At 45.8% G+C, this 13,548-nt stretch overlaps 1 protein-coding gene across 2 annotated transcripts in view; it reads right to left on the bottom strand.

Moving 5' to 3' along the window:
• PRMT3 (protein arginine methyltransferase 3) overlaps positions 1 to 13,548 on the bottom strand; it is a 739,945-nt gene that overhangs the window by 337,939 nt on the left and 388,458 nt on the right. For both annotated transcript variants that reach the window (XM_069221933.1, XM_069221934.1), the window contains exon 11: positions 467 to 545. In XM_069221933.1, the coding sequence (XP_069078034.1) occupies positions 467 to 545 (79 nt within the window). The remainder of the gene's footprint in view (positions 1 to 466; positions 546 to 13,548) is intronic.

Here is a 13,548-nt window from a genome sequence, read left to right as displayed (position 1 = left end):
GGTGTACCACTTCACACCAGTCATGGCTTGTGGATTTAAAAACTGCATTGATAAGCAGCCAATATAGTGTATTTCTGCAAAGAATGTGGAATTATAAACCATACTATTTCAGCATGTTCATTTCCGAACCCAACCACAGATCTGCTTAAAAAGAAAAAAAAGCTAGTGATTTATCCCTTTTGGGAAGAAATGTATCTTATTTAAGAGACATAGAGTTCCTAAGCCTATTCTTTATCCCATGTCCCTGAAAACATCATTAATTCCGAGGTCTGAATACCCGACCTAATGCATTCCTATTACAAATATTGTAAATGAATGCCTTGAAGCTGGCTTTAATGGCAACATCCTTCATCTCTAGTGGGAACTTTCTCAGTCATGCATAGCATATTCACAGGCAGGAGGGGCGCATGTGGTTTCGTCAGCATCAGATTAGCCATGTTCAAACACAGAGTAACTTCACACCAACCTGATCCTCCTTCTGCCAAATATTTGTCCTTTGCGAAGATCACAGAATCCAGCATTGATTCAAAAAGGAGGAAGTATCCCTAAAGAGAGAAAAATACATCCAGTAATCAGTTTACAAAGAGGCGAACAGCAAGTGCTAATCTATATTTATCAAAACCCAATGATGGGATGTAACCTCCTGGTAAAGAAATGCTATTGGCCCTTGTTAACACACAACAGATATTAGTAATTTACAATATGCAAGACTCCAGATAAGATTTTTGACACTTGTCATAAGATGTGTAAATCACCAAATTTGAAGCTACCTATGCACGTATTTTAAGTGAGTAACCTAAAGACAGTTTAATAATCTATTAAGCAATGACTCCCTGGACTGTGACGGATACTTTGTAGCAACAAGGTTGAAACACTGATTAGCACTATACAAATAGAATGCAAATCAAAAATTATTTTGAAAATCAGCTAGCTTAATAAGCAGCATGGCAGAAGCAAGTAAGAGAGTAAGCACTTTAATTTCATCAACTGAATAATTAATGCAAATAGTGAGCTGTGAGTGATTTGACTAAAGCTATATGAAAAGGAACTAGTAGTTTTGAATTATGCACAAAAACACAAATATATTTTTTAAAGGTGATAGGCCATTCTACATGGTGTATGATACACTAGTCGGACTGTTCTCACAAACCACTGCTCAGTGGAGCTCAGTCTCATAGTAAGATTAGTTTCACTAGGTGAAAATCTGTTTCATCAAGGGTTCGCACACACCACTGTAGTTCAAAGGACGACGTTTGAGTGGCCCACCTCTTCTCTTCCTGAAAAATGCCCAGTTAGTTTTCTTAATGTGGGTTGTCAGAGGGGGTGTGGACCAATTTGACCCAAGTCAATAACATGGGATAATAAAAAGTTGAAAACCCATTTTTATGTCCAAGTATGAGATTTTGAGCTTGCAACGTGTTATGACTGTAATTGTAATGATTTGTAATATGAAATTAGTACTCAGAGTCAAGATGATGAATCCAAGTGTATTTATTGGTGCCCATTTGGCCGGAAGACCAAGGACATTTGGTGATGTCCTTTTTGGACAAAGATTTGTAGACTTTTGAACAGACACCCGACACATGTTTCACCCCTTTGGTGGATTCACCTGGGGCTTTTTCAAGGCTAGCAGTACTTATAAAAAGGAGTCCATTACTTGGGTCAGTAAAAGTAATCGATCTCATAGACGCAGAACGTAACAGACTGAGAGGGTCATTCTGACCCTGGCAGCCGGTGGCCGCCAGGGCCACCGACCACGGGAGCACTGCCAACAGGCTGGCGGTGCTCCAATGAGCATTCTGACCGCGGCGGTTCAGCCGCGGTCAGAAGCGGAAAGTCAGCGGTCTCCCGCTGATTTTCCGCTGCTCTTTGGAATCCTCCATGGCTGCGGAGCGCGCTCCGCAGCCATGAGGATTCTGACCCCCCCCTACCGCCATCCAGTTCATGGCGGGAAAGCCGCCATGAACAGGATGGCGGTAGGGGGGGGTCGCGGGGCCCCTGTGGGCCCCTGCCGTGCCCATGCCAATGGCATGGGCACGGCAGGGGCCCCCGTAAGAGGGCCCCGAAAAGTATTTCAGTGTCTGCGTTGCAGACACTGAAATACGCGACGGGTGCCACTGCACCCGTCGCACCTTCCCACTCCGCCGGCTCGATTACGAGCCGGCATCCTCGTGGGAAGGTCGTTTTCCCCTGGGCTGGCGGGCGGTTTTACTGGAACCGCCCGCCAGCCCAGGGGAAAACTCGTAATACCCGCCGCGGTCTTTTGACCGCGGCGCGGTAATTTGGAGGGCGGGATCCTGGCGGGCGGCCTCCGCCGCCCGCCAGGGTCATAATGAGGCCCTGAATCCCTAAAAACAATATTGTCATGGAAAGGTTTAAATGTTACTGAAGGAAGCAAGATGGGGCTGAGTCCATAGACGTGCATGTCTGTGCTTTGGGATCTTTGGCCTCTACCTGTGATTTTGAACACAATGTATGAGCAAGCACTGAAAGACCAGATCTTAATAAGAACAATTAAGAAAATTCAAGAAAGGCTAAGGGTTAGCACAGACATGTCGTTTAATGCTGCTATTGATATTGCAAAGTCCATCGAGCGTTCTGAAAAACTTGTACAGGAAATTAGGGGTAGTTTGGATAATGGAGTGCACGTTGTGAATGATGGTGGGAACAAAATAAAGAAAACCACCATGCAAAGGAATGATTTAAAGAAAAATATAGCTTTGTGTTTCAGATGTGGTAGCTCTTCACATCTTGGCAACTCAAACTTTTGCGGTGCTGCAGATAAAGTGTGTTCCAGGTGCAATAAGAAGGGACATTTCAATAGGGTACGCAGGTCCAATAACAAGAGTGTGAATTTAGTACAAGGAAGTGTTCCTAATGGGAGGGATGGTGGCAATTCTGATCAGTACTCCAATACTGTTCTGAGTGAAGGTGGTGGGAATTCTAAGAAGGATTTTCCATCTTGTAATATTAATATTGATGGAGAAATGTAAATGTACATGTTTATTCATGTGCATGGTACATCATTTTAGGACAATCTATAGTCAAGGAAAAGTGGCCAAGCAAAATATTATTGGTCACAAAATTGAATTGATGTGTTATTTTTGGGGCAATCTGGTGTTTGCAGGGCGACACACTCATGATAAAGTGTACATGACAAAGAGCGGACAATCTCTTTTGGGTTGGCCTCACCAGGAAGAAATCGGAATTAAACTCAATCCCAGAGTGCATCCTCCTATTTATGTTATTAATAATACAGAAAATATTGGCAATGTAGCAGAAGAATAGGATGATTTGGTAATGTTTTTAGTGCCAAACTGGGTGAATATCTTGGATTCAAACATTGTATTAAACTATGTGACAAAGCTGTAATCACCAGGCACAGGGTTAAAAATGTTCCCTTATGCTACATGGGGAGGTGGAAAGAGATGTTACATGATTTATGCAATGAGGGCATTATCGAACCTGTCGAGCCTGGGTATCCCCAGTCATAATTTCAGTTAAACCTTCTGGGGAATTGAGATTATGTGTGGATTTGCGCAGCCTTAATAGCACAATTTGGGTGGAAACCCATCCTCTGCCCAACTTGCACGAAATGGTAACAACATTGTCAGGTGCACACGTTTTTTCTACATTAGACCTGGCAAGTACTTACCACCAGGTTAAGCTGGAGGAGGAGTCAAAAAAACATACTGCATTTATTACTCCAGAAAGGCTTTTTCGGTATTGTCGGATGCCTGTTTGCCAAGCAAGTGCTGCATCAGTATTCCAGAGACTAATGAAGGAAACGCTGTAAGGCAGATTGGGGGCAATTGCCTTTCAAGATGATATTTTAGTTTTTGGACAGAATAGTGAGGAGCATGATGCTAATTTAAATAACGTTTTGTCAGCCTTGCCAGCAAAAGGCCTTACGTTGAAACTCAAGTGTAAATTCAGGAAACGTGAGGTGGAATACCTTGGGAATCTAGTCAGTGTAACAGGAATCAAACCAAAAATTGGGCCTGTGGACAGTATTCTGAAAGCTCCTGTTCCTGTGAGCAAAGAGCAACTAGTTTCTTTTCTCTGATTAACCAGATTTTATGCAGAATGTATACCAAATTATGCTGCAGAAGTGGACCCGTTCAGGTGTCTACTCAAAAAGAACACACAATTTGAATGGAGTGACAAGATGACATCAGATTCACCAAATTGAAACAGATGATTGCTGATGCGTTTTGCCTTAAACTATTTGTAGTGGGGAAATGTGTGATAACAGTGGATGCGAGTAGAGGTGGATTGGGATGTGTACTTATGCAAAGAGAATACGTTAACTAATGGATTGGATCATATGCCTCAAGAGCATTATGGGAAGCGGAGAAACATTACTCTGTTATAGAACGAGAACTGTTGGCATGTGTTTGGGGAGCTGGAAACTTCAGACCTTTTATGTGGGGTACCAGATTTATAATAAAAATGGACCACAAACCATTGGTACAAATGATGTCTCTGGGTGGAGGTCTCACAATGATAGGAAGATTGGCCAGGTTAGCATCCAGCCAACAGTCTTTTCAGCGCACAATAGAATATGTGCCAGGAAAAATGAACCTACATGCTGATGGTGTGTCCAGGTTACCTGTACGTGGAGAGAGCTTTGTTAATTTTGATAAAGATGACTATGAGGTGGCATTCACCTTGCGTTAATTTGATTGGATTGGAGCATCCTGTGACTGAAGAAGACACATGGGATGTGCAAATGTGAGCGGATGTGAAATTAAATAGGGTGATGTAATTGATAATGAGTGGCTTGAAGAACGGACGGTTCCCAGAAAATTAGTGAGGTTTTTCAAAGTAGTAGAAGAGCTGGCAAAAAATTTAATTCTTGTTAGGAATGACAAGTTGTAGGAAAGTACCATCTTGCCTGGCATGTTACCCCCATTTTTCACTGTATATATGTTGTTTTAGTTGTATGTGTCACTGGGACCCTGGTAACCCAGGGCCCCAGTGCTCATAAGTGTGCCTGAATGTGTTACCTGTGTAGTGACTAACTGTCTCACTGAGGCTCTGCTAATCAGAGCCTCAGTGGTTATGCTCTCTCATTTCTTTCCAAATTGTCACTAACAGGCTAGTGACCATTTTTACCAATTTACATTGGCTTACTGGAACACCCTTATAATTCCCTAGTATATGGTACTGAGGTACCCAGGGTATTGGGGTTCCAGGAGATCCCTATGGGCTGCAGCATTTCGTTTGCCACCCATAGGGAGCTCTGACAATTCTTACACAGGCCTGCCACTGCAGCCTGAGTGAAATAACGTCCACGTTATTTCACAGCCATTTTACACTGCACTTAAGTAACTTATAAGTCACCTATATGTCTAACCTTTACCTGGTAAAGGTTAGGTGCAAAGTTACTTAGTGTGAGGGCACCCTGGCACTAGCCAAGGTGCCCCCACATTGTTCAGAGCCAATTCCCTGAACTTTGTGAGTGCGGGGACACCATTACACGCGTGCACTACATATAGGTCACTACCTATATGTAGCTTCACAATGGTAACTCCGAATATGGCCATGTAACATGTCTATGATCATGGAATTGCCCCCTCTATGCCATCCTGGCATAGTTGGCACAATCCCATGATCCCAGTGGTCTGTAGCACAGACCCTGGTACTGCCAAACTGCCCTTCCTGGGGTTTCACTGCAGCTGCTGCTGCTGCCAACCCCTCAGACAGGCATCTGCCCTCCTGGGGTCCAGCCAGGCCTGGCCCAGGATGGCAGAACAAAGAACTTCCTCTGAGAGAGGGTGTGACACCCTCTCCCTTTGGAAAATGGTGTGAAGGCAGGGGAGGAGTAGCCTCCCCCAGCCTCTGGAAATGCTTTGTTGGGCACAGATGTGCCCAATTCTGCATAAGCCAGTCTACACCGGTTCAGGGACCCCTTAGCCCCTGCTCTGGCGCGAAACTGGACAAAGGAAAGGGGAGTGACCACTCCCCTGACCTGCACCTCCCCTGGGAGGTGTCCAGAGCTCCTCCAGTGTGCTCCAGACCTCTGCCATCTTGGAAACAGAGGTGCTGCTGGCACACTGGACTGCTCTGAGTGGCCAGTGCCACCAGGTGACGTCAGAGACTCCTTGTGATAGGCTCCTTCAGGTGTTGCTAGCCTATCCTCTCTCCTAGGTAGCCAAACCCTCTTTTCTGGCTATTTAGGGTCTCTGTCTCTGGGGAAACTTTAGATAACGAATGCAAGAGCTCATCCGAGTTCCTCTGCATCTCTCTCTTCACCTTCTGATAAGGAATCGACTGCTGACCGCGCTGGAAGCCTGCAAACCTGCAACATAGTAGCAAAGACGACTACTGCAACTCTGTAACGCTGATCCTGCCGCCTTCTCGACTGTTTTCCTGCTTGTGCATGCTGTGGGGGTAGTCTGCCTCCTCTCTGCACCAGAAGCTCCGAAGAAATCTCCCGTGGGTCGACGGAATCTTCCCCCTGCAACCGCAGGCACCAAAAAGCTGCATTACCGGTCCCTTGGGTCTCCTCTCAGCACGACGAGCGAGGTCCCTCGAATCCAGCGACTCTGTCCAAGTGACCCCCACAGTCCAGTGACTCTTCAGTCCAAGTTTGGTGGAGGTAAGTCCTTGCCTCACCTCGCTGGGCTGCATTGCTGGGAACCGCGACTTTGCAGCTACTCCGGCCCCTGTGCACTTCCGGCGGAAATCCTTTGTGCACAGCCAAGCCTGGGTCCACGGCACTCTAACCTGCATTGCACGACTTTCTAAGTTGGTCTCCGGCGACGTGGGACTCCTTTGTGCAACTTCGGCGAGCACCGTTTCACGCATCCTCGTAGTGCCTGTTTCTGGCACTTCTCCGGGTGCTACCGGCTCCAGAGAGGGCTCCTTGTCTTTCTCGACGTCCCCTCTCTCTGCTGGTCCAATTTGCGACCTCCTGGTCCCTCCTGGGCCTCAGCAGCGTCCAAAAACGCTAACCGCACGATTTGCAGCTAGCAAGGTTTGTTGGCGTTCTTTCGGCGGGAAAACACTTCTGCACGACTCTCCACGGCGAGAGGGATCCGTCCACCAAAGGGGAAGTCTCTAGCCCTTTTCGTTCCTGCAGAAACCTCAGCTTCTTCTGTCCAGTAGAAGCTTCTTTGCACCCGCAGCTGGCATTTCCTGGGCATCTGCCCATCTCCGACTTGCTTGTGACTTTTGGACTTGGTCCCCTTGTTCCACAGGTACCCTAGATTGGAAATCCACAGTTGTTGCATTGCTGGTTTGTGTCTTTCCTGCATTATTCCTCTAACACGACTTCTTTGTCCTTAGGGGAACTTTAGTGCACTTTGCACTCACTTTTCAGGGTCTTGGGGAGGGTTATTTTTCTAACTCTCACTATTTTCTAATAGTCCCAGCGACCCTCTACAAGGTCACATAGGTTTGGGGTCCATTCGTGGTTCGCATTCCACTTTTGGAGTATATGGTTTGTGTTGCCCCTATCCCTATGTTTCCCCATTGCATCCTATTGTAACTATACATTGTTTGCACTGTTTTCTAAGACTATACTGCATATTTTTGCTATTGTGTATATATATCTTGTGTATATTTCCTATCCTCTCACTGAGGGTACACTCTAAGATACTTTGGCATATTGTCATAAAAATAAAGTACCTTTATTTTTAGTATAACTGTGTATTGTGTTTTCTTATGACATTGTGCATATGACACTAAGTGGTACTGTAGTAGCTTCACACGTCTCCTAGTTCAGCCTAAGCTGCTCTGCTAAGCTACCATTATCTATCAGCCTAAGCTGCTAGACACCCTATACACTAATAAGGGATAACTGGGCCTGGTGCAAGGTGCCAGTACCCCTTGGTACTCACTACAAGCCAGTCCAGCCTCCTACATTGGTTGTGCAGTGGTGGGATAAGTGCTTTGAGACTACTTACCACTCGTCATTGTACTTTTCATAAGAGAAAAATATACAAAACAAGGTCAGTGTATATACACATAGCCAAAAAGTTTTGCTTTTCCTCTTTTCACTCTTTTCTAAGTGCTGAAAAGCACTTCTAACTTTCTAAAAAGTTCTAAAAAGTTTAAAAAGTTTTTTTCTCTGTCTTTCTAAAAGCTCTGACAAACTTTTTATCTTTTACTATCACTTTAACTCTCTCTAAAAATGTCTGGCACAGGCCAACATGTTGATCTGTCCAAACTTGCATATGATCACCTTAGCTGGAAAGGAGCAAGGAGTCTCTGCATAGAGAGAGGTTTGAGTGTAGGGAAGAATCCTTCCTTAGAACTGTTAATTAACATGCTTAGAGTACAGGATAAGGCCATAAGTGCCCAATCTGTTGAAAAAGTAGCTAATGGTTCTCAATCTGATCCAGGGACTCCCCCAGGAAAAGATTCAGGAAAGAAACTTCCTAGCCTGCCCATTACTAGACAGTCTAGCATAGTTGGTAATGATGATGAGCCACACCATATAAATAGTGTTGTCTCACATCATAGCAAAAGCATTTATTCTCACCATACTGGTAGTGATGTTTCTGTTAGCCAAGCTGTTAGGGTGGCTTCTGTAAGGGACAGGTCTCCTTCTGTCCATTCTCACCATACTTCTGTTTCAAGGCATGTCCCTCCCACCCACCCTGATGACAGATTGTTAGAAAGGGAGCTCAATAGATTGAGAGTGGAACAAACCGGACTGAAGCTCAAGAAGCAACAGCTGGATTTGGATAGACAGACTTTAGAAGTAGAGAAGGAGAGACAGAAACTGGGTTTAGAAACCCATGGTGGCAGCAGCAGTATTCCCCAGTCATCCTGCAAAAGAGCATGATTCCAGGAATCTGCACAAGATAGTTCCCCCTTACAAGGAGGGGGATGACATTAACAAGTGGTTTGCTGCACTTGAGAGGGCCTGTGTTGTACAGGATGTCCCTCAAAGGCAGTGGGCTGCTATCCTATGGCTATCATTTAGTGGAAAAGGTAGGGATAGGCTCCTTACTGTGAAAGAAAATGATGCTAATAATTTCCAAGTTCTTAAGAATGCACTCCTGGATGGTTATGGCTTAACCACTGAACAGTACAGGATAAAGTTCAGAGAGACCAAAAAGGAGTCTTCACAAGACTGGGTTGATTTCATTGACCATTCAGTGAAGGCCTTGGAGGGGTGGTTACATGGCAGTAAGGTTACTGACTTTGAAAGCCTGTATAACTTGATCCTGAGAGAGCATATTCTTAATAATTGTGTGTCTGATTTGTTGCACCAGTACTTGGTGGACTCTGATCTGACCTCTCCCCAAGAATTGGGAAAGAAGGCAGACAAATGGGTCTGAACAAGAGTGAACAGAAAAGTTCATACAGGGGGTGACAAAGATGGCAACAAAAAGAAGGATGGTAAGTCTTCTGACAAGGGTGGGGACAAATCTAAAAATGAGTCTTCATCAGGCCCACAAAAACACTCTGGTGGGGGTGGTGGGCCCAAATCCTCTTTTAATCAGAACAAGGAAAAGAAACCATGGTGCTATTTATGTAAAATAAAAGGCCATTGGACAACAGATCCCAGTTGTCCAAAGAAAGGCACCAAGCCTCCTACCACTACAACCCCTACTGCTACACCTAGTGTCCCTACTAATAGCAGTGGTGGTGGGAGCAAACCTACTAATAGCCAATCCAAGGGAGTAGCTGGGCTCACTTTTGGTAACTTAGTTGGGGTTGGCCTTGTTAGGGAGGCCACAGAGGCTGTGTTAGTCTCTGAGGGGGCTATTGATTTAGCCACCTTAGTTGCTTGTCCCCTTAATATGGATAAGTACAAGCAGCTACCCCTAATAAATGGTGTTGAGGTTCAGGCCTACAGGGACACTGGGGCCAGTGTGACTATGGTCATAGAGAAACTGGTCCACCCTGAACAACACCTACTTGGTCACCAGTACCAAGTAACCGATGCTCACAACAACACACTTAGCCACCCCATGGCTGTTGTTAATCTCAACTGGGGGGGGGGGGGGGGGGGGTTACTGGTCCAAAGAAAGTTGTGGTAGCTTCAGATTTACCTGTAGACTGTCTATTAGGGAATGATTTGGAGACATCAGCTTGGTCAGATGTGGAGTTTGAGGCCCATGCAGCAATGCTGGGCATCCCAGGGCATATTTTTGCTTTGACAAGGGCTCAGGCCAAAAAGCAAAAAGGACAGGGAAGCTTGGATCCTGGAACAATGGAACAAGTGCTCCCTAAAGCTAGGGCTAGTAGAAGCAAACCACTTCCTACTATCCCTCCCTCTACAGTGGATTCTACTTCTGAGGAAGAAGAATTCCCTCCCTGTGCAGAACCTACACCAGAGGAGCTGGAAGCAGACACTGCTGAGCTTTTGGGTGAAGGGGGGCCTGCCAGAGAGGAGCTGAGTGTGGCACAGCAAACCTGTCCCACATTAGAGGGTCTCAGACAGCAAGCTGTCAAACAGGCTAATGGGGATGTCAGTGACTCTCACAGAGTTTACTGGGAGGACAACCTCTTGTACACTGAGCATAGGGATCCTAAACCTGGAGCTGCCAGGAGATTAGTGATTCCTCAGGAGTACAGAAAGTTCCTCCTAACACTGGCACATGACATTCCCCTAGCTGGGCACCTGGGTCAAATGAAAACTTGGGACAGACTGGTTCCATTGTTTCATTGGCCTAGGATGTCTGAGGACACAAAGGAATTTTGTAAGTCCTGTGAAACCTGTCAAGCCAGTGGCAAGACAGGTGGCACCCCAAAGGCAGCCCTTATTCCACTGCCTGTGGTTGGGGTTCCCTTTGAAAGGGTAGGGGTTGACATAGTTGGCCCCCTTGACCCTCCTACTGCTTCAGGCAATAGATTTATCTTAGTGGTAGTGGACCATGCCACAAGATACCCTGAAGCAATTCCTTTAAGGACCACTACAGCACCTGCAGTGGCAAAGGCCCTCCTGGGAATATTTTCCAGGGTGGGCTTCCCAAAGGAAGTAGTATCAGACAGAGGAAGCAATTTCATGTCTGCATACTTAAAGGCCATGTGGAAGGAGTGTGGTGTAACGTACAAGTTCACAACACCCTATCATCCACAAACAAATGGACTGGTGGAGAGATTTAATAAAACTCTCAAAGGCATGATTATGGGTCTCCCTGAAAAACTCCGCAGGAGATGGGATATCCTTCTACCATGCCTCCTTTTTGCCTACAGGGAGGTACCCCAGAAAGGAGTGGGCTTCAGCCCCTTTGAACTTCTTTTTGGACACCCTGTTAGGGGTCCACTCACACTTGTAAACGAGGGTTGGGAACAACCTTTAAAAGCTCCTAAGCAGGATATTGTGGATTATGTACTTGGCCTCAGATCAAGGATGGCTGAGTACATGAAAAAGGCCAGTAAAAACCTTCAGGCCAGCCAAGAGCTCCAGAAGCAATGGCATGACCAGAAGGCTGTTTTGGTTCAGTACCAACCAGGGCAGAAAGTGTGGGTCTTGGAGCCTGTGGCCCCAAGAGCACTCCAAGATAAATGGAGTGGTCCCCACACAATTGTTGAAAATAAGGGAGAAGTCACCTATTTAGTTGACTTAGGCACTGCCTGGAGTCCCCTTAGGGTGCTCCATGTCAACCGCCTGAAACCCTACTATGACAGGGCTGATCTCACCCTGCTCATGGCAACTGATGAGGGACAGGAAGAAGACAGTGATCCTCTACCTGATCTCTTCTCTTCCACAGAACAAGATGCTCTGGTGGAAGGTGTAGTTTTGGCTGATTGTCTTACTGCTGAGCAGAAAGATAATTGCATAAATCTCCTAGATCAATTCTCTCAACTCTTCTCTACTGTGCCAGGTACCACTTCTTGGTGTGAGCACACTATAGATACTGGAGACAGTTTACCTGTCAAAAGTCAGATCTATAGGTAGCCTGACCATGTCAGGGACTGCATAAAGCAAGAGGTCCAGAAAATGTTAGAACTAGGAGTGGTTGAGCACTCTGACAGTCCATGGGCTTCTCCTGTGGTACTGGTACCAAAACCCCATTCCAAAGATGGAAAGAAGGAAATGCGGTTTTGTGTAGACTATAGAGGTCTCAACTTGGTAACCAAAACTGATGCTCACCCTATACCCAGGGCAGATGAGCTCATAGATACACTGGCATCTGCCAAGTATCTAAGCACTTTTGATTTGACTGCAGGGTATTGGCAGATCAAATTGTCAGAAGATGCTAAACCTAAGACTGCATTTTCTACCATTGGAGGAGATTACCAGTTTACTGTAATGCCTTTTGGTTTGAAAAATGCACCTGCCACTTTTCAGAGGTTGGTGAACACAGTCCTGCAAGGGCTGGAAGCTTTCAGTGCAGCATATTTGGACGATATAGCTGTCTTTAGCTCCAGCTGGGATGATCACCTGGTCCACCTATGGAAAGTTTTGGAGGCCCTGCAAAAGGCAGGCCTCACTATCAAGGCTTCAAAGTGCCAGATAGGGCAGGGTAAGGTGGTTTATCTGGGACACCTTGTTGGTGGGGAACAGATTGCACCACTTCAGGGGAAAATCCAAACAATTATTGATTGGGTTCCCCCTACCACTCAGACTCAGGTGAGAGCCTTCCTAGGCCTCACTGGGTATTACAGGAGGTTCATTAAGAACTATGGCTCCATTGCAGCCCCTCTTAATGACCTCACATCCAAGAAAATGCCTAAAAAGGTATTATGGACAGCAAACTGTCAGAAAGCTTTTGAGGAGCTGAAGCAGGCCATGTGCTCTGCACCTGTCCTGAAAAGCCCTTGTTACTCTAAAAAATTCTATGTCCAAACTGATGCATCTGAATTAGGAGTAGGGGCAGTCCTATCACAACTTAATTCTGAGGGCCAGGATCAACCTGTTGCTTTTATTAGTAGGAGGTTGACCCCTAGAGAAAAGCGTTGGTCTGCCATTGAGAGGGAGGCCTTTGCTGTGGTCTGGGCTCTGAAGAAGTTGAGGCCATACCTGTTTGGCACTCACTTCATTGTTCAGACAGACCACAAACCTCTACTTTGGCTAAAACAAATGAAAGGTGAAAATCCTAAATTGTTGAGGTGGTCCATATCCCTACAGGGAATGGACTATACAGTGGAACATAGACCTGGGAGTAGCCACTCCAATGCAGATGGACTCTCCAGATATTTCCACTTAGACAATGAAGACTCATCAGGTCATGGCTGTCTTATTGTCCTTCGTTTGGGGGGAGGGGGTTGTGTAGGAAAGTACCATCTTGCCTGGCATGTTACCCCCATTTTTCACTGTATATATGTTGTTTTAGTTGTATGTGTCACTGGGACCCTGGTAACCCAGGGCCCCAGTGCTCATAAGTGTGCCTGAATGTGTTACCTGTGTAGTGACTAACTGTCTCACTGAGGCTCTGCTAATCAGAGCCTCAGTGGTTATGCTCTCTCATTTCTTTCCAAATTGTCACTAACAGGCTAGTGACCATTTTTACCAATTTACTTTGGCTTACTGGAACACCCTTATAATTCCCTAGTATATGGTACTGAGGTACCCAGGGTATTGGGGTTCCAGGAGATCCCTATGGGCTGCAGCATTTCGTTTGCCACCCATAGGGAGCT

The sequence above is a fragment of the Pleurodeles waltl genome, chromosome 3_1, assembly GCF_031143425.1.
Source record: "Pleurodeles waltl isolate 20211129_DDA chromosome 3_1, aPleWal1.hap1.20221129, whole genome shotgun sequence".
Classification (NCBI taxonomy): Eukaryota; Metazoa; Chordata; class Amphibia; order Caudata; family Salamandridae; genus Pleurodeles; species Pleurodeles waltl.
This window is presented reverse-complemented; position numbering and strand designations above follow the sequence as displayed.